Consider the following 27482-nt stretch of genomic DNA (forward strand, 5'->3'; position numbering starts at 1 on the left):
CATTTAATGTTATGAAAAACGACACATTCCATGGCAATAAACCCGTCAGTATTCTACATTGGGCACCTGGACATAATGTTAAGGTCCATCTTTGGGTAAGGATGTACATAGTGTTATGCATTTACTATCAAATTCATGTGTATAAAACAAAGATTTTTGCTATTCGTTTGGTAACGCTAAACACATTTGTTTGTGATTTGTTATTTTCAAAGACAACTAATATATGACTTATTTCATAATCTAAAAAATGCAATGGGAATCTGGGCGTATCTGTTGTTGAATGAAAACATAATCAACATTTTTTTGCTTTCATTTATTGAAGAAAAAACAACAAACCATCAATTCGCATTAGGTTTTTTTTTTATTTTGATATGTTAAATTATGGAATTAAACAACTAAATTGTAGTCTATCTGGTTTCATATAGAAAGATAATAAAGTAAAAAATAAACAAATATATAATTCGTAGGGACATATGAAAAAGCACCATTAAAATTATGATGATCAGTGTCTGTATCATTTTTATTTTCACGCCCACTTTCACAAGGGACACCAACATCACCGATGCATGCCGCATGGGCCATGACGTAAGCGATGACGTTCTGCTCTTTAACACCGGTCAAAAGATGCGCCATTGGTCCGCGTGCGTAAATCGGCACATCTTCACCACTATGCGTCTCCCAGGGTAGATCTACGACAACGTCCTGCTTGAATTTTACATCAGCTAAATAAATAGAATAGTTACTAAATTCACACAAAAGCAGAATCTTATCTACGATAGATCGTCAATATGTTTTAATAGATTAGATTTGACCTATATCATTTACCGATAATATTAATACTGTAAATATCTTGGACATAATATAATTATACTATATCCCAGTTAAAATATAAAAAGAATTTATTCAACTACTTATTTAAAGAAAAAGTATGCTCATCTTTAGGTAAGATATTTTTGCAACAAAACTTCACTGAAGTCTAGGAAACCTAGAAAAAATGTATAAATTTAATACGAGAATGCACAAACTTTGTTTTAAAAATCTGTATATCCTATTACTAACCAAGTAAGTTTGATCTTTTGTTAAAAAAACTGCCAGTTTACATTTATAAAAATGACACGTCTATGAGTTTTTACTGTGTTTAACCTATAATGTGTATAGTTTCAGACGTAACGTTAACGTAACATAAATGTAACGTAACGTAAATCTTCTCTTTGTGTAATAATCTTGTATTTCATAAATGCAGTTTTTTAGAAGAGAGACAACCTTGGCATGTATTTATGTTCATATTTATACTAGTTATCTCCCTTTATAAGTTATGTGTCTTTTTTTTTTTTTTGAATTTTGTTTTGAGTTGATTTCCATCATAAGGTTTAGTTAAAAAAAACTTTACAGGCAAAATACTGCCAAACCTAATTTCCCTCGGTAAAACGTTATCAATCTAAGATAGAGTTGTTTTTCATTGTTTTATTTCAAACTTAAAAAGAGACGTCAACTCCTAATCATACACGAAATAATTTCAGTAGATCTGATTGAGACTACAGCAGCTATAAGTTTTTTCAAATACCAAATTTTAGCATCATATATCTTTATTTTTAAACTTACTTGTATCAACATCTGTGAGATTTCGTCTAAAGTAGGAATGTTTTGGACCATTGGCATACGAGAGTGTTGTATAAGGTAATTCATCTACTGCTAGATATGCCGACCCATTGTCAATTTTAACGACATCTACGAATAATGTAAAAAGCATTTGTAAATCAATCATTGCAAATAAGGATCTAAGTATTGATTAAAGTCGTGGTATACCTTAATTTTTGTATCAAATATTGATTTTGAAGTGTATAAATCTTAATCTATATAATTATCTGATGCAAAAAATATGTTTTGAATTATACAAAAAAATGCTTCCAAAATACTTGCTTGAAGTAAGAATGGAAGTAATTTGCCATAAAAGAGAATGGCGCATGCGCGAAATCATTACTTAAAGTTGAATTCCCGAGTATTATTTTTTTCTGCAACATTTTATTCTGTGTACGTTCACTATTCACGTGTAGGATATAACTGAGACATTCTGTGTTCAAACAATTCCGAGAATCGACCATACAATTATGGAACCAATAAAATTTTAATGTGGATAAATGCATGTACTCCCTGGTATCACAAAACGTAAAATCAGTTGTTTTCATAAGCTGGCGGTGATACACTGCACGTGACCGGAAGTAAAAGATATTTATTCACCCATATACACATTGGGTTATATAGGCTTGCAATAAATAATAATTGTCCAATTTCTACTCAGTGCATTACACTATCAAAAAGCTATTTAAGTCATTTAATAAAATAAAATTCGATCTAACAATTAAAGCTTGCTTGAAAACTAGCGAAAATAACAACAACAACAATAACAATAATAATAGGTATAATAATAATAAATATAATAATAAAAATAATAATAATAATAATAATAATAATAATTTAATAATAATAATAATAATAATAATAATAATAATAATATTAATAATAATGATAACAATAATTATGATGATACTGATGATGATTCTGATGATGATACTGATGATGATTCTAATGATGATGACGATGATGATGATGATGATGACGACGACTATGATGATGATGATGATGATGATGATGCTTCTGATGGTGACGATGATGATGATGATGATGGCGACGACTATGATGATGATGATGATGATCTATTTACCTAATATGTTATTTCCTCTTTCCGGGTAACCAGCTATTGTCATTGTGTGAGAATGGTCAGCTGTAACAATCACCAATGTCTCGTGTTCATTTGTCATATCTAGCACGGTTTGCACGGCCTCTTCAAACGCTATGGTCTCTGTAAGCGCTCTTTTTGCCTGTATTGCGTGATGACCATGGTCAATCCTAGCACCTTACCGTGAAATAAAATCAAAGTTATTATAATAACTAAAGGATATGAAAAAATATTCATTTAGTTCTCACTAGAGAAACCATTTGAGGGGCGGGGGGTAAATGTGTAAGAATTTAATCCATTGATCACGGTAAAGTTCTATATGTTGTGTTAAGCTACTGCACTGATCAGGGAAGTTAACTGCTACGGGCAATTATTATTCAAGTGCACGTGCAACGGGTTCATGAATTGTATATTTTTCCATAAACTTTTTTTCCAAGTTTTAATATGAAACGTTGTTCAAGAAACTGATAACTTAATACAATGTTTTGAAAGAATCTTAATCTGATTGAACTATTTTGTTACGCGTAGTAATTGTGGAATTGAATACTGCGGCATATGACGGCGATACCGCCTTACAAAAATCCTTCCATTTCTATTGTGCAAAATAACGCAAAAATAAAAAAGGTTGCAACACTTTCACTTAAATCGGGCTTAAGAATCGCACATATATCAATATGCCATTTAATTTTTAGTTTATTCTTTTATTAGCCTTTGCAAATTTTTTCTATTAAGTGTTTCACTTTCTATATGTAAGAATTTCAATTTTACGTTTTTAGGCCTGAGTTCCCAGGTAAAAACAAAATTATTTTACTTGTAACATATTTTTAAGAAGAATTCCCTCTATGTTTTTGAAAAATAAAAACAAAATCAAGTTACTTCTAACATAAAATTATGTTTAAGAACATGTGTCTGGGTGTTTTGTGAAGCCAGTTATTCTTGATATACCATTTACGAAATGAATCGATTGTTACCTTCTACCATTAGAAAGAATCCGTTTTCATTCTTATTCAGAATTTGAATGGCTTTACGAGTCATTTCTGCTAAGCTCGGTTCCCCAGCATCGCTGGTGTTTCTTTCATGCTCATATGACATGTGGCTTTTGTGAAACAGTCCTAAAATATAATAAAACAAAAGTGAATACAGCCATATATATCAATTACCAGCTTCGGTTGTTCATCGTTTCACATCTTAGATCAAGACGTTTTGTGTACTTTTCATTGGCCAGTAACCAGATACCGCGGGCACATCCGCGCAAGCACACTCTTAGACACACCAAGTGTTCTAGCCACATCATCATGCGAATGTCAAACACTATAGTTTGCACCGTGATAGTGACCTTAGGTGCATAAAATGTCGCATGACATAGTTGCAAGTGATAGTCGACACAAAGGTCCTAAAAATTCCAAAGGAGATTACAAAATTATGAACGAAAAGGATGATGGTATATGACTGGCAAACTTAAACATCTTAAACCAAAGTCATTAAAACGTGTCTTTTTAATATTTACCGTATATCGCATGCGAAATGATTTTATGGGTAAATGATAACGCATAAAATTGTCATTTACGTTTGATATATATAATCACGTCAACGCTGCATATGTCGTATGACAACCCTTCAACTTAAATGGAGGCTGTACAACCCAGATCTTCCGTTAGCTAGCTAGATAAATTCTTAACAGAATTGAAAGCCGACTCTTTTGATAAACCATTTATTATTAAACCACAATATCCATTGAAATAAGTAAGCAGGTAACTACGACAATACGAAAATAAACTGCAATTTACCAAGTAAATAGTCGGTATGTTCAGGGCGAACATCTCTGAGCTGACCTGTGTTATGTACAACCCGGTGTCTCAGCTGTTTTCTCCTTTTATCTTCCTTCCATTCCTTTAACCAAAGACAAACCGTAGTAACTTCAGTAATAATTAGCATTTTTTTTTAAAAAATGGCTTAAGTGTCATATTTTATAATATTTTCCCAAAGATTTCGTAGAAATGCATGAAATATTAATACATGTACACTTCAAAAATGGCTTAGTAGACTTAGTACCGTTTAAGTATATTAGGGCTCATTTTAAGCCAGTAACCTGAAGGGACCGAATGTGCAAAGCGTATCCTTACAGTACTTCCAATATCATGTGAAATACCAATGAATTTATTTCAAAAATTCATACACATGCTACCCCTAGTCCTCTCTATGGATTGTTCAAAGTATGGCATATCCATTAAACTTCAACTTCAGTTTATCGGTAAATTGCTACTTATCAATTGTTAATAATCGGAAAATCAATCTCAAAATGTTGCAACGATCGTCCATCAACTGGCCTTAAGTTTACTTTTTGGCGCGGTTTGCATCATGTTATATGCAGACGACATAGCAAGTTATGAGTGCAAATAGGCACTAAATATGTTCACATTTGTTTTGTTTTGTTTTGCGGCCCACCAACCCAATTTTGGTCATATGGCGCCGAAACAGGGAAGATGATTTTGGCTAACCTCGGATGTTAGAAACTTAAAGCAACACCAAGGATCAAAACCACCTCACTTGCTTGAGCTTAGAGATGCATAGATTTTCCACAGATTCGAACCCATTTAGTCGTCTCTTACGATCACTCAGGGTTAGGTGGTGGCGGCAATTCAAATGCCTCAATCCGTAAAGGCAACCCCGCAGCCACAAGAGGCAAATATTCTAACGTCTGCGAATACTTGAGTACCTTTAAAAGATTCTGATCATCCCGTCGTTGCTCCCTATAATCTATCTCATTGGTGGTAGGGTCCGGGATGGTATTGGGGATAAAGTTGCGCGTTCCTCCTCCCAGGATAACCTTGAATATATAATATTAATAGATTACATTACTTGTATAATATAATGTTATTATAATACAGATATAAAATTTACCCAATCTGATTAAAATCAGCTCCTAAATAACGCTACGCATTAGGAGTTAAGTACATGTGCACTGTAGTCAGATTGCAATAATGAGTGTAGTACAACTGTCCTAAGTGTTGATATATTTCTTACCATTTATGTCATGAATAATATTAGTATTGTTAACATATCAATAGCGTTTTGGTCAGGGGTTACGTGGTGACAACCATGTAATGAAAGTTGCACTTTTAACAGTTGATATTATTACCCCTCACTTTTTCGTAATGTTAATTTCCCATAGGCCAATGGAGTTATTTATACTGTTAATGCAAGAAGAAATTTATACTGTTACAAAGCAAGCACAGCAAACTGCCGCTCCGCTTCAAAATTGTGGTGCACTGAAAAACCAACGGACGGCATTTCCGAGCGGAAAAATAAATAAAACTCTTGAGAACTGAAGTGAAAATAAAAGCTATATTTTTGCGTGAGTCAACAAGCTGGGGTATATATAAACTGTTCACAGACCTGTATATGACTGGCATTGCGAACAAGCTGTGTAGCTATATCTGTACAATAACCTTCACGTGTAAAAGGAATTTTGTGGTCATTTTCCCAGTCGCGGTTTGATGTCGCGGCGTATAACGCTGCAGGCGTCGCGTGCGTTACACGTGCTGTTGTCACAAATCCATTTGATTTACCTATAAATAGATGCGTTGCATTAAGTAAGATGCTGTCTATCTTTTCAGCGAATACATAAATGTGGCTACAAATACTTTTTCCTATTGATTTATAATGTACCATATGTAACAAACAAAAATGTAGTTAAAGGTTTTGAAACAAATCACTGGGACTGTCTTCAACATTCAACACGTTTATTTTATAGCTCGACTATTCGAAGAATATGGTAAACTGCTTTACACATCCCGACGCCGGTGTCACACTTTAGTTAAGTTTTTGGTATCTGCAAAACTACGGCAGAAAATGTGATGAAACTTCACACACTTATTTAAATGCATATTAGAGCGTCACTAGCCAAGGTCTATAACTCTAGCATGGACTTTGGTATCATTATGGTCCTTTTTGAATTGAGAAAATTTTACATTATCCAGGTTCTTTTCTTTTTCTTTTTGTTCTCCTATTATTTTATACTTACGATATAAACTATATAAAAAAAAACAATTAAAACGCACCAGCATCTTTTGACCAATGGAGTATATTTTGGAGCTTGTAGTCTGTGAGATCATGGCATACATCATAATTGACGGCACTATCAACTCCTAATGTCCTACTTTTTACCTTCACTCCCGACACAATAGCTGTCATGGTGGCCGCCGAGTCGGGGACCTGATAGTCTGTTGTGTATACCTTGTTAAATACAAACAATGGTTATGTGTCTCTTTTCTGAGAATTCCCTTCTTTGGTATAGAGAAATTGGTTTAAACATATTTATTTAAGCTCGATTGCGAAACAAGTTCTTGCAACTTATATTAATCACTTTCGAGTCCGCTTCCTGGCACCCAACCAGTACTGGTGTCATAGGAAGAAACATGGTCATGACCCGATTAGGGCTCGAACCCATGATCACTGGGTTGAGAGAAAGACGCCTTAACCACTAGGCCGCCGCTACTCTTGAATATGTGTAGTATGGAGAAATAGACCATAATATTGTTATTGCTGTTATCAAATTTGCTTTCTTCTCGTAGGCATAATGTTCTCGAATTTAAATATAGTCATTTGAGTGTAACACAAATGCTCTGTATGTGGTATTATTGCAAATTTGCTTTATGATATGGAAAGACAAGACAAAGATAATTATATAAAAAGTGCATGTCTTATTGAGAGATATCCTTTTGTGCATTTTCATTGCAGAAAAGGTACATACAACCTTTAGTAGTATTTTATAATGATGGGGTCAAATTTTTCGTGCCTTAATCCATACCAGGGTCTTTCAAATAGAAATTTATTTGAAAGACCCTGTCCATACATATACATGATTATTAGTTAAACCTCATTTTAATAGTATTCTTCGTTAACTTGAAATACAATTTCGTTTGGAACAGAGGTATTTACATGGTATGTAATATACTAGGACATGTATCATAAGAAATAAAAAATGAAGAAAGAAATAATACCTTTGCTAAGGCCGTGTAGGGGAATTTTTCGAAATTTAGTTCTGTTTCTTCCCCACTGTTTCCTTGCATTTGACCTTTGAGTGTCCTTGCTGCGGTGATTGTGCTTAGGCCCATTCCATCACCAATCATTAATACGATGTTCCTCGCTCTGCCGGTGTTGTGTTTGAGATTCAAATAGCGATTAAGGTTGTCCTTTGCGATGTTCCGCCAATAGTTGACATCTTTGTAAGTTTAAATGAATTAAAATATAGATGAAGCAATACTTTGGTAACATTTTTGTTCGAGACATACATATTTGCATATTATTCTTCTTGTAACATATGTTATTTATATGATTACAAAAGATGAGATATTGATAAGAAGTTTGTTGATAGAAATTATATTAATTATATCAAAAGCAATTGAAGAAAAAAAAGATAAAACATACTTATCGAACTTTTGACAGTCTTTGATAAAATATTTGAAAAAAAAGACAGTGCGACAGAGTTTTAAAGCTGCATGCCTCAAGGTGAGCCAGATAAATTTAAGAGGATCAACTTTGTGAAAAATGTACTGAGATTTTAAGGAAAGTAAAAAAGTCACAATTCAAGTAATTCTTTAATTTAAGATCTGTATGAAATGAACGACTGGTTTGGTAGTATCATCATATTTCTATTGCGTGACTAACGCAGTCAAGCAGATTTTGCATATTCTGACCTTTATTTGGTAATTTACTTGTATTGAAAGTGCCTTTTGTAATGTGTACATTACTTTCTTTGTTCAATTGTCGAAATTTTACTTTAAAGTACATTTTCGGAGTTTTTATGAAAACTATCAATAATCTGGAGACATGCTGTTTTTAAGGAAGATAATATTCAAAAAAGGAAAGGTTACCTTCTATTGCTGAAACGACTGTTAGAGATGTTACTAACAAAACATTCAGATTTAGCAGCATATTATCTGAAATAATTCAAATGCACATGTATATCATAGTCATAAATTATAATAAAGTGTTTTCCAGTTAATCACAAATACACTGAGTGTATAACTGAGCCTAAAATAATTGCAAACTGAAAATTATATATCTAAGTACTAGTATATATAAATAATTGGAAAAAAAACGAAAGTATTAATTAAAACTGATTTGATCAATGTTGTAATCATTAACATAACATTAACATACAATCTTTAAACTTATGATAGAGAGAACTTCCAAAGGGCCAGAAGTAAAGACACGCTCAGTATCTCCAGAGCTGTGTAGGGTTTCCAGAAATATACAAGACATTGTATTAATTTTACAGAATTTAAAGGTGATTTGGCCAGAGTGAGAAGGCAAAGAAGCACACAGCGTCAGTCGATGGTTGTTTAGAACCCAGTAGACTGTTTAGCCTTGTCAGAAAAATAGAATGGACCCCTGTGTTATTATAATGTTGTGAGTTTGATGAAAGATGTCCTTCCGCAACCAGTTGCAAGTGGTTGCCAAGGGAAGACTTCGGTACGTGAGTAGATCAGATACGTTGTTGTCAACAAAATGATTCTTTCAAAAGTTTGAACCGTCTTTGAAGAAGCTGGCATTTAAACCAATATAAACGTTTCTTATGTCAGGTAAATTGATTGTATCTCAAGAAATGTAACAATCGGTCAAATTCTAGGTATTGCTCCTGACTTGCGTCATTACAATTCTCCACTACTTGAAATGGGTTATGTCATCTCTGTTAAATGAATTATCTAAGCTATCACGAAACATTTAACTATTTCAGCTGTTTGATATATGTCGGTTTGAGCAATGGTTCGCCAAAAACGTACTAATCCTGGTTCAACAAAGGTCATCACTGGGTGAAATTTTGGGACCTTATTTCTATAAGATCGTCGATTTAAAACAGATATTCTTTGTTGATGTTTGGTTTCACACTTTGGATATTATAGTATAATACTGGCTTTTTTGAAGTTGGGTTGATTGCCAAAATTATAATTAGGAGTTGAAGAACTGTTGGAGCCACATGGTTCAGACCGGACATGATGAGGGATACTGTGTTTGTGTAGGAGACAGTAGTGTAAGTAGATTGGAAGATATTGTCACTGAGTAAATAAACGGATTTTTTAAAATCTATAAATAGGTCGGTTGACCGCAGCATATGCAAAACCACCAGACGAGTAAGTTTGAAGACCTAATCGAGTCCCCCACCCCCTAACAGTCTTTGTAAAACCATTGTTCATGTACCTAATACTTTAGCTTTTTAAAACCATGAGACTTTTAGGTCAACAATATCAATGAATGAATGATGTGCATAAATAACAAAACACAGTATTATTCAAATTGTAATATAGTGAAACACAGACTTAAAAATAAAATGCTGAAAGACTTGTGTCTGCCATTTTGTTACTCAGTAAACACACTCTTAAATATTATTCGGAGGCAAATGAGGATTTTTTTCGGGGTATATACATACATTAATATATAATGCAATAAAGTGCGTGTCAAACGAAGAAAATGGTCATGAAATGTGATGATTTAATTCATCATTTAGATTAATAATAGTAAACATTCTACTGCACATCTATTATCATCGCTCAAAATTTGTTCAGATCTGATTGATCACTGTTCATATAAAACAATTTTACTTTACAAAAATGCTCTGATTTTTTCATAATATTCATGATGAATCCTCCCTATTAATATATACATGTACATGTATACGCTTTATAAACATTTGAATTTCAAAACGTTATGAAAAAAAGGTGTTTTAACGAAGTATATTTGTTATTATATCTAATTATTATCATTTTTTATTACTAATCTTGGTTGGAAAACATTCTCCTGAAATTACAAGTTATCATGTCTTCATCAAATAAGAACAAATTATTTCGTTTCTCAAAATTTGGTAAAGAGGCTTTTGAAACACGTTAAAATGCTCCTGAAGTTATATATTATTATTAAGTTTTATGAAAACTTATCATAACATATTTAATAATTCTAATCCAATTTATTGCATTATTATCATTATTGTATTGTGTGTCGAAGTCATACTTCACATGATTGGATGTTTTGTAAATGGTCAAAGGCAATTGTTTTTATAAACTCGAAACTTGTCTAACTATATGGTGTACATTACACTTCGTTCATAAAGAGCTGTTTTCAGAGTAAAAAACTTTATTTTGCTAATAACCGCTTTGTTCAGGAACATTTTGATGACGTAAAATTAAGCATCATTTTATTTGTAGACTCAATGATTAGCGGGAACATAATGTTATATTTATTGAAAGGGTCACTCTCATTACGACAATATTCTCTTTGATCCAGCCATATTATCATAATTATTATGGTATCTATTACGTTATCAAATTATACTTTTAAGTACAGGGAGATGTATTGTTCATATTTTCCTGAGTTTGTTTGTCAAAACATTATTATTCATAAGTTACGTTAAATTCTGTATTTTGCCACAGAACTGACAAGGCTTGAGAAGAATATCTTTTTCCACTATGACAATCGCAACTACTCGGCCCTTTCCGTCAGTCTCCGGATAGGTTTTTATAGATAATAGCCGAGGCAGTTCCGAATGCCACTATGATTCAACAATTCAATAATAAACACGGTCAAAGACCGGATCCCTTGGTAACCCCGGATCATGTATTGTAGGACTGGTGTAACCTCAAAGTGCCGACTGACAAATAATTGTCGGGTAACAATAAAAAACAACGTTTCTAGGTAACCTTTATATATAACGACAAGAGGATTGTACTTGCATGTATTACATTTAACCAAACTTTGAAAATTTCCACGAATCATGTATAGATCAAGGGTATGCATCAAACATGCATCAAAATATATACCATGTACTTCTGCATCACAAGTTACCATTTTCACATAAAAATCAGTTTCGCAAAGCAGATGAATGATATCATTATCATTAAATACAAAACGTTGAAACTTCAAACATTTTTGAGAGCATAATAGGAGGTCACTATCCAAGGTCTATATCTCAAACATGCATTTTGACAAAATTATGGCCCTTTTTGAACTTAGAAAAGTTTACATTATCCAGGCTCTTGTTTTACCATTAGGCACTGAGAAAATACGAGCACGCTGTCCTACCGACAGCTCGATCTTGTTAATTATGTTCTCTATTCATTTTTTCATCATGTTAACATTATGCTTGTAGTGTGATTGATGATTCTAGTACTGTTTGATTATAAAATACAGACGTATGTCTTACTTATCATACTTACCCCAAAATTTTTATAGATGTACTGAAATAATCTTTCACTGCACGTAAAGAATAAATATTTAACATAAAAAAATGACAGGCGTATACTCACATTTGGTGTGAAAAAAATCATCAAGTTGTCAAACAAGTGTTTCTGCATGTCAAATGTATATTTATGTAACGCCAATTACAATGGTCATTCACCGTACAGGATGACACAATGATGTGTACTGAAAATAACTTTTTTTCTTGTATTTTTTTGTAAAATTATCTGTTTTATTTCTAATCAAAAGGCATATATACTTTTTCCTACTTTTTTCAAATTGTGAATGCATGGAAATATATTGAAAAGGTTACAAAACGGACAAGATCAATGGAAAACGGACATTTAATGAATTTAGCAAAATAATAATGATAATAATTATAATGATGATGATAATATAATGAAGTAACATGTTATTCCTCTCCCATGCTAAAGTAATGTAACAATACATGTATTAACATGTTGTATATCAAAATACATGTAGTAGTAACATGCTGTTTATCTCTCATAACATTTGGTAACATGTTGTTCCTCTCACGTGAAAATATGATAAAACATGTAGTTTATCTCACGTGCTTATGTCATGATACATGTAGTAACATGCTGTTTATCTCTCATGACATTTGATTACATGTTGTTCCTCTCACGAGAAAATATGATAATACATGTAGTTTATCTCACGTGCTTATGTCATGATACATGCAGTAACATGATGTTTATCTCTCATAACATTTGGTAACATGTTGTTCCTCTCACGTGAAAATATGATAATACATGTAGTTTATCTCACGTGCTTATGTCATGATACATGCAGTAACATGATGTTTATCTCTCATATACATTTGGTTACATATTGTTCCTCTCACGAGAAAATATGATTATACATGTAGTTTATCTCATGTGCTTATGTCATGATACATGCAGTAACATGATGTTTATCTCTCAAGACATTTGGTTACATATTGTTCCTCTCACGAGAAAATATGATAATACATGTAGTTTATCTCATGTGCTTATGTCATGATACATGCAGTAACATGATGTTTATCTCTCATGACATTTGGTTACATATTGTTCCTCTCACGAGAAAATATGATAATAAATGTAGTTTATCTCACGTGCTTATGTCATGATACATGCAGTAACATGATGTTTATCTCTCATGACATTTGGTTACATATTGTTCCTTTCACAAGAAAATATGATAATACATGTAGTTTATCTCACGTGCTTATGTCATGATACATGCAGTAACATAATGTTTATCTCTCATGACATTTGGTTACATATTGTTCCTCTCACAAGAAAATATGATAATACATGTAGTTTATCTAACGTGCTTATGTCATGAAACATGCAGTAACATAATGTTTATCTCTCATGACATTTGGTTACATATTGTTCCTTTCACAAGAAAATATGATAATACATGTAGTTTATCTAACGTGCTTATGTCATGAAACATGCAGTAACATAATGTTTATCTCTTATGACATTTGGTTACATATTGTTCCTCTCAGAAGAAAATATGATAATACATGTAGTTTATCTCACGTGCTTATGTCATGAAACATGCAGTAACATAATGTTTATCTCTCATGACATTTGGTTACATATTGTTCCTCTCACGTGAAAATATGATAATAAATGTAGTTTATCTCACGTGCTTATGTCATGAAACATGCAGTAACATAATGTTTATCTCTTATGACATTTGGTTACATATTGTTCCTCTCACAAGAAAACATGATAATACATGTAGTTTATCTCACGTGCTTATGTCATGATACATGTAGTAACATGATGTTTATCTCTCATAACATTTGGTTACATATTGTTCCTCTCACAAGAAAATATAATAATACATGTAGTTTATCTCACGTGCTTATGTCATGATACATGTAGTTACATGCTGTTTATCTCTCATAACATTTGTTTACATATTGTTCCTCTCACAAGAAAATATGATAATACATGTAGTTTATCTCACGTGCTTATGTCATGATACATGTAGTAACATGATGTTTATCTCTCATAACATTTGGTTACATAGTGTTCCTCTCACAAGAAAATATGATAATACATGTAGTTTATCTCACGTGCTTATGTCATGAAACATGTAGTTACATGCTGTTTATCTCTCAAGCTAATATGATAATACATTTGTTGACCTGTTGTTCCTCTCACATGTTAGTATCATAAAACATGTAATAACATATTATTCCTCGCTCAAGCTTATATGATAAAACATATATTAACATTTTATTTCTCTCACATGTTATTATTATCATACATATTTTAACATGTTGTTCCTCTCACTTTATAGAATGATAACATATGTATTAACATTTTGTTCCTTTCACTTGCTAATATGATAATACATGTAGTAACATGTTTTTCCTCTCACGTACTAATTTAAATATGATAGTACATTATGTAACACGTTGTTCCTCTCACGTGCTAATATGATAATACATGAAGTAACACGTTGTTCCTCTCACGTGCTAATATGATAATACATGAAGTAACACGTTGTTCCTCTCACGTGCTAATATGATAATACATGAAGTAACATGTTGTTCCACTCACGTGATAATGTGTTTATTCATGTAGTGACATGTTGTTCCTTTCACGTAATAATATATAAGTACATGAAGTAATGCCCCGGTCACATATTCACGGATAATGCCACGGAAGAGCTACGGTCTAATCGTTCACGGATTACTACGGAAATGTGAAATTTCGTAGTCCGCTACGGTTCCAGTACGGGCACACAACGGTATAAGTACGGAGTCCGACGGATTTACCACCAAAAGCCCACGGAGAGACACGGATTGTTACGGACCGACACGGTTTAATACGGAGCGACACGAATCAGGACGGACGCACTACGGATACACTACGGTCTGCTACGGTATAAGCACGGGTTAGTACGAATAAGTACGGTCTGATACGGAGAAGAACGAATTGATACGGAGAAGAACAAATTGCCACGGATCTATACGGACCTAATACATCCGTCCACAACCTACTGCATGCTCATTTTCAAAATGCCTCAAAGAAAAGAACACCTGGAAATCGAATTGCAGAGTTGAATGATTTTGGCGGAGAGGATTCGGCCTGATCGCGTCCGACCCCCGAGACACATCAGGTCCGATTAAAGTGAATTTCTTCCTCAACAATATCGGCCGTCAGAGCCTCATACTAAACATGAAGGGGTCGTCGTAAAAGCCCATCTCTAGTCCACCATCTCGTCTGTCTTCTCTTACCTGATTAGATATGGACTAGTAATCGTTAAAGAAAAATGTTGATCAATACTGCTTCTCTTATAATTTAAAATTGGCTGTTCATTTTGCAATTACATTAATTATCGTGAATGTTTATGTTTTAAAAATATGTAAAAAAGCTTGTTAATTAATCTTCTTAATTATCACTCAAGGGCCAGTGTCCAAGGCTTATGAGACACTTCGTTTTATGTACATATTTACTCAAATTTCACGATCCAATGTTTCGTCGTGCTAGTATAATAAGGTCCTAAGTGCCATTATGTAACATTGCGGGAAATCGAGCTTAAAAATTTAGTTAACAGAAAAATGTTACTGGACCATGTCATGATGGAGATTTTTTGAATGAATCATTAATATGTTCTATCATAACTTGCAAACAAAGACTTTACACGATATCTTTAGAGATATTTTCTAAAACCGGATATTTCATTTTGAGATAGAGCTTTTTGCTTATTTGTACTTGCCGGAAGCTTAGAATTATGTTGCACCCGGAGATAGAGCGTTTTAAAACTGCCCAGGATAGTATGAACTAGGATATAGGATATTTTAAAACTTATAAATATGTTCAATTCTAATGAAAACAAATAGGATTAGTATGGTATTTGTATAAACAAACTTAAAATTCTGGTCAATAATAAACTTTGTAAAATGTTATAATTCTATTACTTATGAATTGTAGTACGATATTAATATATTTTACCTCTATGCATGTCATCAAGCAGTTCGACCACTGCCTCCGGATTCTGAGGCATTTCAATATAAAGTTGCAGCCAGTAAATGGCAATTATCATTTATTGAATGTTCCCGCAAATATGTTTTTAACAAGAAGGTAGTACCCTTGAAATAGTACATGATACCTGATTCATCCCTACTAAACAGTGGTGGACCGTACAATTCCGTACCATTACGCAATAAACCGTATAAGACCGTGCTAATCCCTGCCTCTCCGTAGTACAACGTATTACGGTCGTGGCTTTCCGTGACAATGCCGTATTAATCCGTATTAAAACCGTAGCTTATACGTAGGGTAACCGTACAAATACGTAGTTCTCCGTACCAAACTGGAAATCCTTGACAAGTTGTTGGGCTACGAATCAGTACGGACTAGTACGGTTTTCGTACGAACCAGTAAGTATAGGTACGTTTTAATACGGACTAGCAGGGATACGCTACGGTGGATTTTTCCGTAGCAAATTTTTGTGCATGTTCAAAAATTGTCAAGGATCGCTACGGATATACCAGGACTACTACGGTTGATTACGGTTACAACACGGAGAGCTACTGACCAGTACGGGTAGCTACGGACGATGCCGGAATTAATCCGTGGCTCTTCCGTGGGCGTATTCCGTGAATATGTGACCGGGGTATAACATGTTGTTCCTCTCACGTGCTGATATTATAATACATGAAGTAACATGTTATTCCTTTCACGTGCTCATATGATAATACATAAAGTAACATGCTGTAACTTCACGTGCTAGTATGATAAAACAACAGGTTGTTCTTAGGTCATGAAGTAACGTGCTGTAACTTTCACGTGCTTTTATGATAACACGTAAGTACATGTTGTTCCTTTCACGTGCTGATTTGCTAAAACACGAAGTTACATATTATTCCTCTCACGTAATTATATTTGAATAGTGATATATTCTCTTTCAAGAATTATTTTTCTAATATCTTTGCTCGTATTATTACTTATTTTTCATATTTGATAAGTTACATAATGTTCCCTGTCCTCCAATAATGACTACTCTTCACAGAAACTAATTAAGTATTTAAGACACTCGTTCTCATCGTGTAAGTACACATTTCAACATTTTCAACGTTTCGAAAATGAATGTTCATACATATATTAAAATCAAATTAGGAGTCATCTCTAAGATTATATTCAAACATTTTAACCGTGACATTTAAAAACAACATCTCCAGATCTCTCAAAAAGCGTGTTGTGAAATTTGCCTCGAAGCTCAAAATAAGTACTTTTAAAAAAGGAATAATACTATTTGGAAAATTAGTACAAACATTAAAAATAAATCAGAATTTTGTAAGTCTTAGTTATACATGTAAAATTATATTATTATTCTATTTATATGTATATATGTAGTCGTGTTAAATAACTATTAACTTAAAACACTTCCTTGTCTTTTCATCTCTAAAGTTAGGTGGGGTTTTTTTTAAAATAAAACCTGCAAAATTTAACTTGTTAAAACCAAATCGTCGTGAAATTTGAAGAAAAAAATCAACATTCTTACAAAAAAATAAATATATGAATTATTAACAAAACTTACAATATAAGTCTTAACAGTTTTTGAATTTATAACGAGAGAAAGAAAACTCCATTTACCTGCTTGCTTTTAAATCCAGTCGCTTCTGTAACCAGGACGTAAAACTGACCAGCGCGTTACGCGCACGTGATATATAATCACGTGATCTACTCGTATAATCTACTTAACATTGACATCTGATTGTTGTTTTATTTCTGTTTCATTGAAATAAAAAGATACAAATGCCGTAGGGATAATTACCGTGTTTTGTTACACAACTGTCGTACATCCGCAAAATTACAACATTAACAGAAGCGTTAACTTCTTGTTTGTCCAATTTATCATGTTAAACGGAGTCAATGAAAACGTTAAATCATTTGAAGTTGGTTCATATGACATTATGTTGTGTTTACAAATAAAACACACATTTCTTTTCTTTTCTTTTTTTTTTGGGGGGGGGGGGGGGCGGTCTCTTCACTTTTTACGTTTATTTTAATACAAGTAGTTAAGAACAGTCTATAACATAATTTTCATCATTTCCAAGATATGGTTTCTGACATTTGTACCAAATTACTTAAACGAACTCATATTAGGGCAAACTATACATTTGAACATACTTAACTGAAATTAAATCAATCGATGTCATTCCCATAGCTTATAAGATAAGATTTCGACCATAGTTATTTTTGAAAGGTTGTGTGTAAAGTTCCCTATTATTGTTTAAAAAAACATAAAATATAACCACTTTTTATAATTATGATACGTGATTTACCACAAGTGTACGAGGGCCATTCAATAAGTTCTGTCACTGGGTAACTGCTACGTTTCATAAAAATGTTTTGTATTTCAAACCTTCAAAGTTATCCCAATATACCGTAATGCATCTGTTCAGTTCGAAGACCTGAAAATAATCTTCTTTTTGAATTGCCAAGAGAACTCCTATAGCTAGTGGGATATCTTTTACCAAAAAGCATTTTATTAAGCCCGGGAAACAGAAAGAAGTCGCAGAAACTTAAATCAGGTGAAAAAGGCGGATGATTTACAACTTTAACATTTACAGAGTCATTGAATGAGTTTACATTCTCGCTTTTGTGAGGAGGCATTGTCATGTCATGTATAAGATGGACTCCTGACCATACATTGCCTGTAAAATACCTTTCAGTCCAGAATTCTTGTAGAACTGCCTACAGTGTGACCAGATGGCGACTGGTCCATTGGAATTAAAAAGAATCAAATACAACATCTTCTGTATTGATGGTCCTTTTGGAAGTATAGGACTGTTTTTTCACTGTTTGTAATCATCCCTTCTTTGAAGCTGCAACATATGCACCAAAGTTTCATTACGTAATACATTGCTGATACCAAAAACAGAGAATTTAAGTTTCGCGTGATCTCATATATTTGTTCACTTACATTTTTGATGATACTCATTATGGTTAATTATTTGTATTACATTGCTATGTTATGATACAAGGGAAATGTAAGTGCAAAATAGATAAAATCTTCTAAATAACACTAAAATATCAACAATTTCAACTTAACTCAGCTAATCTTCTTATTCTTAGTAATTGCACTTAAATGCTGTAAATGTACACCCAATAAAACTATTATATAGAGGATATTTGTTTGTTTGTGTGTAAGATGAAATTTTATTTCATCGAGTGGGCTTTAAAAACAGTATTCTCACGAGTGGCGTAGCCACGAGTGAGAATACTGTTTTTAAAGTTCACGAGATGAAATAAAATTACATCTTACACAACAAACAGACAAATTTTCTTTTTATTTTATGCTTTAAAACAAGTTAAAACGAAATTTCCATAATTTTAACGTTGATATTAAAATCTGTTTCCCCCATTGAGAGCCCCATTTAGAGGGAATTTCTCATTAAAAACAAGAAGTCTTGAGCTGAAAAATAAGTCCGCCAATGGAGGTTAAATGAATGTGATATTTATTCATTTTATTAAAAAATATGAATGATCACTTGTTTTAATAATAAAAACAAACAATTCTTGTAGGAGAAAAAGTCCAACCATCCATCCATATTTCTGTTACTTACTGCGAATTTATATTAGACCTGGCTTTGTAAAATGTAAACGGCAGCCATTTTTTAAAGTCGTGTATTTCATGGGAGGAAAATAATTGTGTAAGATACAGAAGGATATAATTTGGATTTGTTAGTCATACACCTTTTTAAAAGAAAGAAAACTTATTTGAAGATTGTAACAGACAAAAAATAAGTGTTGACAGAAGTGAAAACATTCAGAAAAGGAGCTAGGAAAATGGAAAACTTGGAAGTTTGCTAAGGCATTGTAAGGAACGCTGGGTTGATTTACTTATTTTACGAGTGATAGCTGTCCATGCTTTTCAATTTTTCATAAAGCATACGGCAGTTTTTGCTCGTAGGATACTTTAATATGCCCAAATGTCATCAAGAGCAGTTTTGCATGGGGTAGGAATGTATTTTTCAGACTGTAAAAACGAAACAAAAAAATTTAGAGACGAAATTTTGTGATTGGAATTTGAAGGAATAGAAGTAAGTTTTCTCTCTTTATTTTACTTTTGACATTTATGTTATTTATCTATTGCAGCTTTGCTATTTTTTTAACAGCCTGATATTGTCAGAATTGTCAGTAAAAATATAATTGAGGTACCACATGGGGAAAATCTTAAAAAGTAGTTTCGTCATTGAAAAAAGTGAAATTATATTTTGATAATTTTCACTGTGAAATTATCAAATATAATTTTCACGGATAAATCAGTAATCCACTGAAAAGCATAAAATAAAATTTTCTACGGAACAATTGTGTTTACAATTGTTCTAATGATTTTACTTCTATGAGTCAGTATCAAATTTGGCAGGTTTTTAGGTACGAAAATACAAGTTCATATAGAACAAATAAAATCTTTATACTGATGGTGTGAATATAAGGATGCAGTGGTATTATGTATAATGCTTTATAAAAATTAGATTTGCATTTAACCGGCCTAAACCTGTAAAAATGACGCTGTACCAAATCGTAAGGTTCTAGTCTTACTTAATAAAATATTCTACCAATTGTGGCTGACGAGTGGCCTTTAAGGGTTGAGGCATCAGAATTGCGGCCACCGTGTATCCCTGCGTGATCAATTATCCATGGTGTTTTCTAATAATAGTCTTTATTCTTAAATGTTTTGAAGGGCAAATTTTTGATTGATATAGGAAGCCCAAAAATATGGTCTGTGCAGGGTTTCATTATAAGTAATATTTCTGTAGAAAAGTTTCTTTCTATCGGTTCAAAAGATACAGAGCACACACGAAATTTAAATGTTACCTTGACCTGACAAAGGTCAAACCTGCGCTCTGCACATCGTCTCATTATGGTTATTAAACATTCTGCCAAGTGGTTTCACTTTTAAAGATACAGAGCGGACACGAATTATGTTAACTTATTTAAGATGTTTGGTTTTACATTTAAGGAATCTGTTTCGCTTAAGAAATTAGTATAGTAATTTTGGCAGACTGTCCTCGCAAACTGCGGCCTTGCATTTTAAACAGGAATAATATCTAGGGTAACAAGACAACTCACCCCCCAGACGATTCACCCCACAAAAAAGCAAGACAACTCACCCCTCAAGACAGTTCACCCCTCAAAATAGATAAGACAATTCACCCCTCATAAATGATAATCATGTTTATGGGTAGAAAGGATTAAAAAAGTCTGTATATTTCAAAGATTTAAGATAATTACCATATCTATCCATCTATCTAGATAATACAGACTTCCCGAAAGTTGAAAAAAACTGTCAGACATTCGGTCTGACAAACCATGAAAATCCGTCAGACCGAAACGAAATCTTTCGGACCAAATAAAATTGATCAAAATCAAAGAATAACGTGTGTTTGTATTTCTAAGACACTTTTTGTTTTTAATTTTTTCGCCGTAAAAATCGGCACATTCCTTACAGCGCATTTTCATCTCCTCCCTATCATACACCAACGATTCACTGTCTTGCTTCTAATTTTCATTATATTTTGTCTCAGGTCCTTCTTTTTATCCTTTTACTACTGTTCTGCGCGTTCCTCTGACGTAAATTTTTGATTTTTCCAAGGTTTGGCACCTTTAGCGACGCCATTTTGTATACTTGCGGCTTGGATAAAAGCCGGACAGTCGGACCGATCCGGAATAAAAACTCGTCGGACCTGATCAAAATTTATCGGACATGTCCGTCGGACCGACGTATTTCGGGAAGTCTGATAATAGTCACTTAACACCTAATTAGAGATAATTACGATCAAAGGAAGTGTGAAAGGGATTAAGGCCTATTGATAATCATTAATTAATTCCTTTCAAAATGAAAGGGATTAAAGAGCAAATGATTATCACATGTTAATATCTTTGATATGTCATCTTATAATAGCATCACTAGCACTTAAACAAATTAAGACAAATTTATGGTGAATTTGTAATTTTTATAGTTTGTATGTAAATAAAATGTAAAAATATAATCACATAGTAACAAATATTATTTTTTAAGTAAAAAATTATTATAATTAATTTAAATATGACTAATTTATAAATATCAATTTAGTAAAGAAACACAACAAATTTGTTAATTGCATCTTCTAATTTTAAGATAAATTTCATCAAAATTAAAGTTAAGAAAATGGGGGGTGAATTGTCTGTGTCAAAAATCCAATAATGTGGGATGAACTGTCTGGGGGGTGAGTTGTCTGGAAAAAATGGCTTAGGGTGAATCGTCTGGGGGGTGAGTTGTCTGTAAGCCATATCTAGCGTTGAAGCAGTTCTCATCTCCAACATTCAAGCACATATTGATATATAAACAAGTGGGTCGCAATTATACTTACTTACTTACTAACCTTACTTTACTGACTGACTGACTCACTGACTGACTCACTCACTCACTCACTGACTCACTCACTCACTCACTCACTCACTCACTCACTCACTCACTCACTCACTCACTCACTCACTCACTCACTCACTCACTCACTCACTCACTCACTCACTCACCAACTCACTCACTCACTCACTCACTCACATGCATCAAGCTCTTGTCTTGGCTTTATTAAAGCTTTGATGATGGTGACTTTCTCCTTGTATGATGGTGACTTTCTCCTTATATGATGGTGACTTTCTCCTTGTATGATGGTGACTTTCTCCTTATATGATGGTGACTTTCTCCTTGTATGATGGTGACTTTCTCCTTATATGATGGTGACTTTCTCCTTGTATGATGGTGACTTTCTCCTTACATGATGGTGACTTTCTCCTTATATGATGGTGACTTTCTCCTTGTATGATGGTGACTTTCTCCTTATATGATGGTGAGACTTTCTCCTTGTATGATGGTGACTTTCTCCTTATATGATGGTGACTTTCTTCAGTATGATGGTGACTTTCTCCTTGTATGATGGTGACTTTCTCCTTATATGATGGTGACTTTCTCCTTGTATGATGGTGACTTTCTCCTTGTATGATGGTGACTTTCTCCTTGTATGATGGTGACTTTCTCCTTGTATGATGGTGACTTTCTCCTTATATGATGGTGACTTTCTCCTTATATGATGGTGACTTTCTCCTTATATGATGGTGACTTTCTCCTTATATGATGGTGACTTTCTTCTTGTATGATGGTGACTTTCTCCTTGTATGATGGTGACTTTCTCCTTGTATGATGGTGACTTTCTCCTTATATGATGGTGACTTTCTCCTTATATGATGGTGACTTTCTCCTTATATGATGGTGACTTTCTCCTTGTATGATGGTGGCTTTCTCCTTGTATGATGGTGACTTTCTCCTTATATGATGGTGACTTTCTCCTTATATGATGGTGACTTTCTCCTTGTATGATGGTGACTTTCTCCTTATATGATGGTGACTTTCTCCTTATATGATGGTGACTTTCTCCTTGTATGATGGTGCATTTCTCCTTATATGATGGTGACTTTCTCCTTATATGATGGTGACTTTCTCCTTGTATGATGGTGACTTTCTCCTTGTATGATGGTGACTTTCTCCTTGTATGATGGTGACTTTCTCCTTATATGATGGTGACTTTCTCCTTGTATGATGGTGACTTTCTCCTTACATGATGGTGACTTTCTCCTTGTATGATGGTGACTTTCTCCTTGTATGATGGTGCATTTCTCCTTATATGATGGTGACTTTCTCCTTGTATGATGGTGACTTTCTCCTTGTATGATGGTGACTTTCTCCTTATATGATGGTGACTTTCTCCTTGTATGATGGTGACTTTCTCCTTGTATGATGGTGACTTTCTCCTTGTATGATGGTGACTTTCTCCTTATATGAGACTTGGACATCTGGTTGCTCTGACTGTCATATTACACTGTCGCAATTATCAGTCTGGAATGTTGCCATTTATAGAAATAGTTATACTTTATTTTAAAAAGAAAATGTGTTTTTGTTTCTTAAAAATGATATTTGGTTATAGTTTGAATTACATCTGAATAAAATTACCATGAATACCATAATCTTACTTGGCCTGGTAATTTCATGCAATATGAAGGTCAAGGGAAGTAATCGAAGTATACTGTACAGTTCTTTATCATGCTACAATACATTCCCTTTTTTCAAAATTTGCTCAATGCATAAGTAGAAAATTATCGCAGTGTTTTGTTTTATTTTCAGCAACATATAAACGAGTCAAACTCCAATTCATACTCCCTTTAAAACTGTATCAAAACAGCATTATATGTGAATTGAATAACTCTGACATGGCAATATGAATAATAATATCTGGAGCCTGAAGTATGTAATGCACTTTTAAAATCCTTTACATAACATCAACATTATAAAAACGTGACCTTGTTTAGACATTGAGTTGATTTTTTATCACAATAGATAAAAATCCAAACTCGTTCTCGAGTCTTCCGATCTTCGTCTTAAACGATATCCTTAATAGGCAGATATCTACAATTATAAAATTTACACATATTCCAGTAATAATAGTGTTTAAATCCTGCAAAGGGATTCATTTTGAGGGAAATGTTTTGAATTGAAACCTGATGATTCATATAATAAAGAATTACGGTCTGAATGCAAGTGTTGTGTTGCTTTTTTCAAAATTGTATATGATATATTGAATTAGTGTAATACAATTAAAATAAGGCTCAAAATTATAGTACCATAAAGTGTGTTCTTTTGAAGTGTTTTATGTATAAAATGTTTTATTGGATTAAGCATAATTAAGACTGAAAATGCTGAAAATAGTATTTATTCCTATTTCTGAATTGTATTTTTTTTTACTTTTCTTTGTTTTTCTTCATTCAATCATTTACTTTGTTTCCCAAAGTAAATTTACATAGAATCAAACAAATTTGTTAAGAATTGAAAGATTTTATAAGACTATTTCAGAAAATAATTTTAGTTTAAATTATGCTTATATGCTGCATTGACTATTAACATGAATTGCATATGGGGCAAAGTTGGTAGTTTACCCTAAGAATCACGGCAGTAAGCCACATTAAATTTACCAAAGCACAGTTCCGCCACCGCATCATTCCTGGGCAGGCTGTCAAGCAGTTTATCATCACTTTCGCAAGTAACTGATAACTTCTGCACGTGCCAGAACAGAGGAACAGTGCGAATGACAGTAGAAAGGATTTAATGATCAATCACTGCAACGTTTGGAAATCGGACCCAGGGCGCTGTATCATTAATTCTATTGAGCTAACCGGACGGTCTTGAGGTGTATATTCATATACTTTGTAAACTTATACCAAACGAGGAAAGAACTGGATACGTATAAGTCGGTTCATGGTTTTATTTCATCTACCCTAAAGTTTTGTTATTTGCAACATTAATCTTAATACATGTATATAAATGACAAATACAAAATCATACAAGATTTAGATTATAAATTGGCATGATTTACATGTACAAATAGACAATCATTATTATCATCAATGTATGTGTAACTAAGGAAATATGAAGGTCAAGGGAAATAATCGAAATAAAACTGTACAGTATTTTATTATGCTGCGATACATTCCCCTTTTTCAAAATTTACAAAATCATTTAATCGCATTTATTTATATATTTTATTATTTCATTTATTTATTGTTTCATTTTCAATTTTAAGCCTTCTCTGCATTACTACATTTATTGGAGTCAATCAGCATTTTCATATTTCCTTTAAACTCTATCAAAACACCTGAATTAAGGGGCTCCACTGCGATTTTCTTTTTGACGTGAAGCGACCGAAAATATTTTATCAAGATTTTTGTTTAACTAGATCAATACCTCATGTACAACATTTCAGATCATTCGCTCACTCTAATCAATTTTATTGTGCAAATTGGACTAATAAATGAAAATCGTTTCAACGTTTTTCATTCAAACTGGCCAAAAATCACATAAAATCGATTATAAATTGAATACCGTGCATATTTATATATCATCTATTGCTTGGTTTCAAATTTAAGTGTACCAATTTATTTAAGAATGAATTTCAAAATTTGATATTTTAGACTATTGGACCACAGTGGAGATCCTTTAACTAATGCATGACCAGTACTTTCAAAATCCTTAACTTACTTCTCAAAAGACATCAGTCAATGTTTAGATGTTGAGTGTAAAGTTGATCACCAAACTTCTAACCCCGTGTTAACAGTGATATAGGGATCAGGATCAAGATCATGAACAAAACTTCTACAAAAAATATCTACATTGTTTATTCTGATCGATTAAATATTCAATATCTATAAGTAAAAAGTGAACTTAAAATGACATATGTTAATGAAATTTTAGCACAAAATCATAAATGATTTACAAAATAATTATGCGCGTTGAAATATCAAAATATTGATCTTGATCCTAAAACTGATCCTTATTTTGATGCACTTATTATTGTTATTTGTTTTATGTATCCTAACTTATATCCTAATATGACCAATGTGTGTTTCAAACAACAAGGAAAAAAATACACAGGGCCTTGAGATAGATGTTAAGACAAACGTGTCGTCCATGTCGATGTCCCACTATGTCGATGTCCCACTATAATGATGTCCCACTATGTCGATGTCCCACTATGTCGATGTCCCAAGTAAAACAAAAAGTTAATTTCTATACGTTTTATTATGTTAAACATATATCGGTCTACAAATAAATGTATATAAATACAAAGATAAAATGTTTACAAAAAAGAATACTATTACGTTTGCAAATAAAAATCGGACTAAATACATATGAAAGACAGTTCTATCAACTTTGAAACTTTTTTTTAATACTCTCTTGTACTTGGGTCGGGTCAATATCCACCCGGTGCAATAGCTTTGAAAAGTAAAGTACAGAATAAAATTAAGAATTGATTCCACCTCAAACATGCAATCTTACATGAATGACATTATATTGTACTTTTAATGGTAATACTAGTATTTTTTAAACATGTAACGCATAAACAAGATGACTTTGGCACCTACAGTGTGTGTTGCAACATGCATACATACCAAATAAGTAGTTCTAAATAAAAACGAAATGCAATATATGATTAAAACTTTGACTCGAAACTACACCTTGCTTGAAAGGTTAAAGTTAAAATACTTGTAGATTCGCTCCTCCCAAAATCGGAAGTAGCATGTGCTTAATTGTTGTCGCAAGACAGGGTGCACATTGAACTGTATAGGCTTGCAAGGCAGGGGTTTCGTCTACGTATTTCTGAATTAGCGCAAGGTCATACATATAATAGAGCCTTCTTAATATAACTTCATGAATATTCATAATTGACAGCACCAAGTTGAAGTGGATCGAGTCTAAGATAATTTCACATGCAATTTTTTTTCTCATTTAACCTATGGTTATGTGTAAACTACATGCATAGCATGTAGATTTCATACTGATGCATAGTTATATAATTATTATGTATAAAAGATAAATGCTAAAGTATAATATATTTTTCGATGTGTCACATTCAAATTGAAAGAATATACTTGGTATA

At 32.9% G+C, this 27482-nt stretch overlaps 2 protein-coding genes across 2 annotated transcripts; both read right to left on the reverse strand.

The window, feature by feature from the left end:
• Positions 1-342: 342 nt before the first annotated feature.
• On the reverse strand, positions 343-17806 carry LOC132756075 (alkaline phosphatase-like). Its single transcript, XM_060747059.1, has 11 exons — positions 17602-17806; positions 8614-8679; positions 7741-7961; positions 6799-6973; positions 6134-6306; positions 5454-5564; positions 4525-4627; positions 3709-3849; positions 2723-2914; positions 1603-1728; positions 343-722 (listed from the first exon to the last, which is right to left on the reverse strand). The coding sequence occupies exons 2-11, from the start codon at positions 8672-8674 to the stop codon at positions 418-420; spliced, it is 1608 nt and encodes a 535-aa protein (XP_060603042.1). The 5' UTR covers positions 8675-8679; positions 17602-17806; the 3' UTR covers positions 343-417.
• A 4877-nt stretch (positions 17807-22683) lies between these two features.
• Positions 22684-23847, reverse strand: LOC132756078 (enterin neuropeptides-like). The gene is made up of 2 exons (XM_060747063.1): positions 23514-23847; positions 22684-23057 (listed from the first exon to the last, which is right to left on the reverse strand). Exons 1-2 carry the CDS (start codon positions 23845-23847, stop codon positions 22684-22686), a joined length of 708 nt encoding a protein of 235 aa, XP_060603046.1.
• Positions 23848-27482: the final 3635 nt, after the last annotated feature.

Source organism: Ruditapes philippinarum, unplaced genomic scaffold (assembly GCF_026571515.1).
Source record: "Ruditapes philippinarum isolate M1 unplaced genomic scaffold, ASM2657151v2 ctg6345_1_1_1_1, whole genome shotgun sequence".
NCBI lineage: Eukaryota > Metazoa > Mollusca > Bivalvia > Venerida > Veneridae > Ruditapes > Ruditapes philippinarum.

Bases quoted from the DNA above. Each gene is read 5' to 3' on its own strand.
- LOC132756078 (XM_060747063.1), bottom strand. From the start codon at position 23,847: ATGTCCAAGTCTCATATAAGGAGAAAGTCACCATCATACAAGGAGAAA. The intron at 23,058-23,513 runs GTCACCATCATA...CCATCATATAAG, and splicing joins CACCATCATACAAGGAGAAA to GAGAAAGTCACCATCATACA.
- LOC132756075 (XM_060747059.1), bottom strand. From the start codon at position 8,674: ATGCTGCTAAATCTGAATGTTTTGTTAGTAACATCTCTAACAGTCGTT. The intron at 5,565-6,133 runs GTCTGTGAACAG...TATATATTCAAG, and splicing joins GCAATGCCAGTCATATACAG to GTTATCCTGGGAGGAGGAAC. The intron at 3,850-4,524 runs GTAAATTGCAGT...ATTATATTTTAG, and splicing joins ACATACCGACTATTTACTTG to GACTGTTTCACAAAAGCCAC.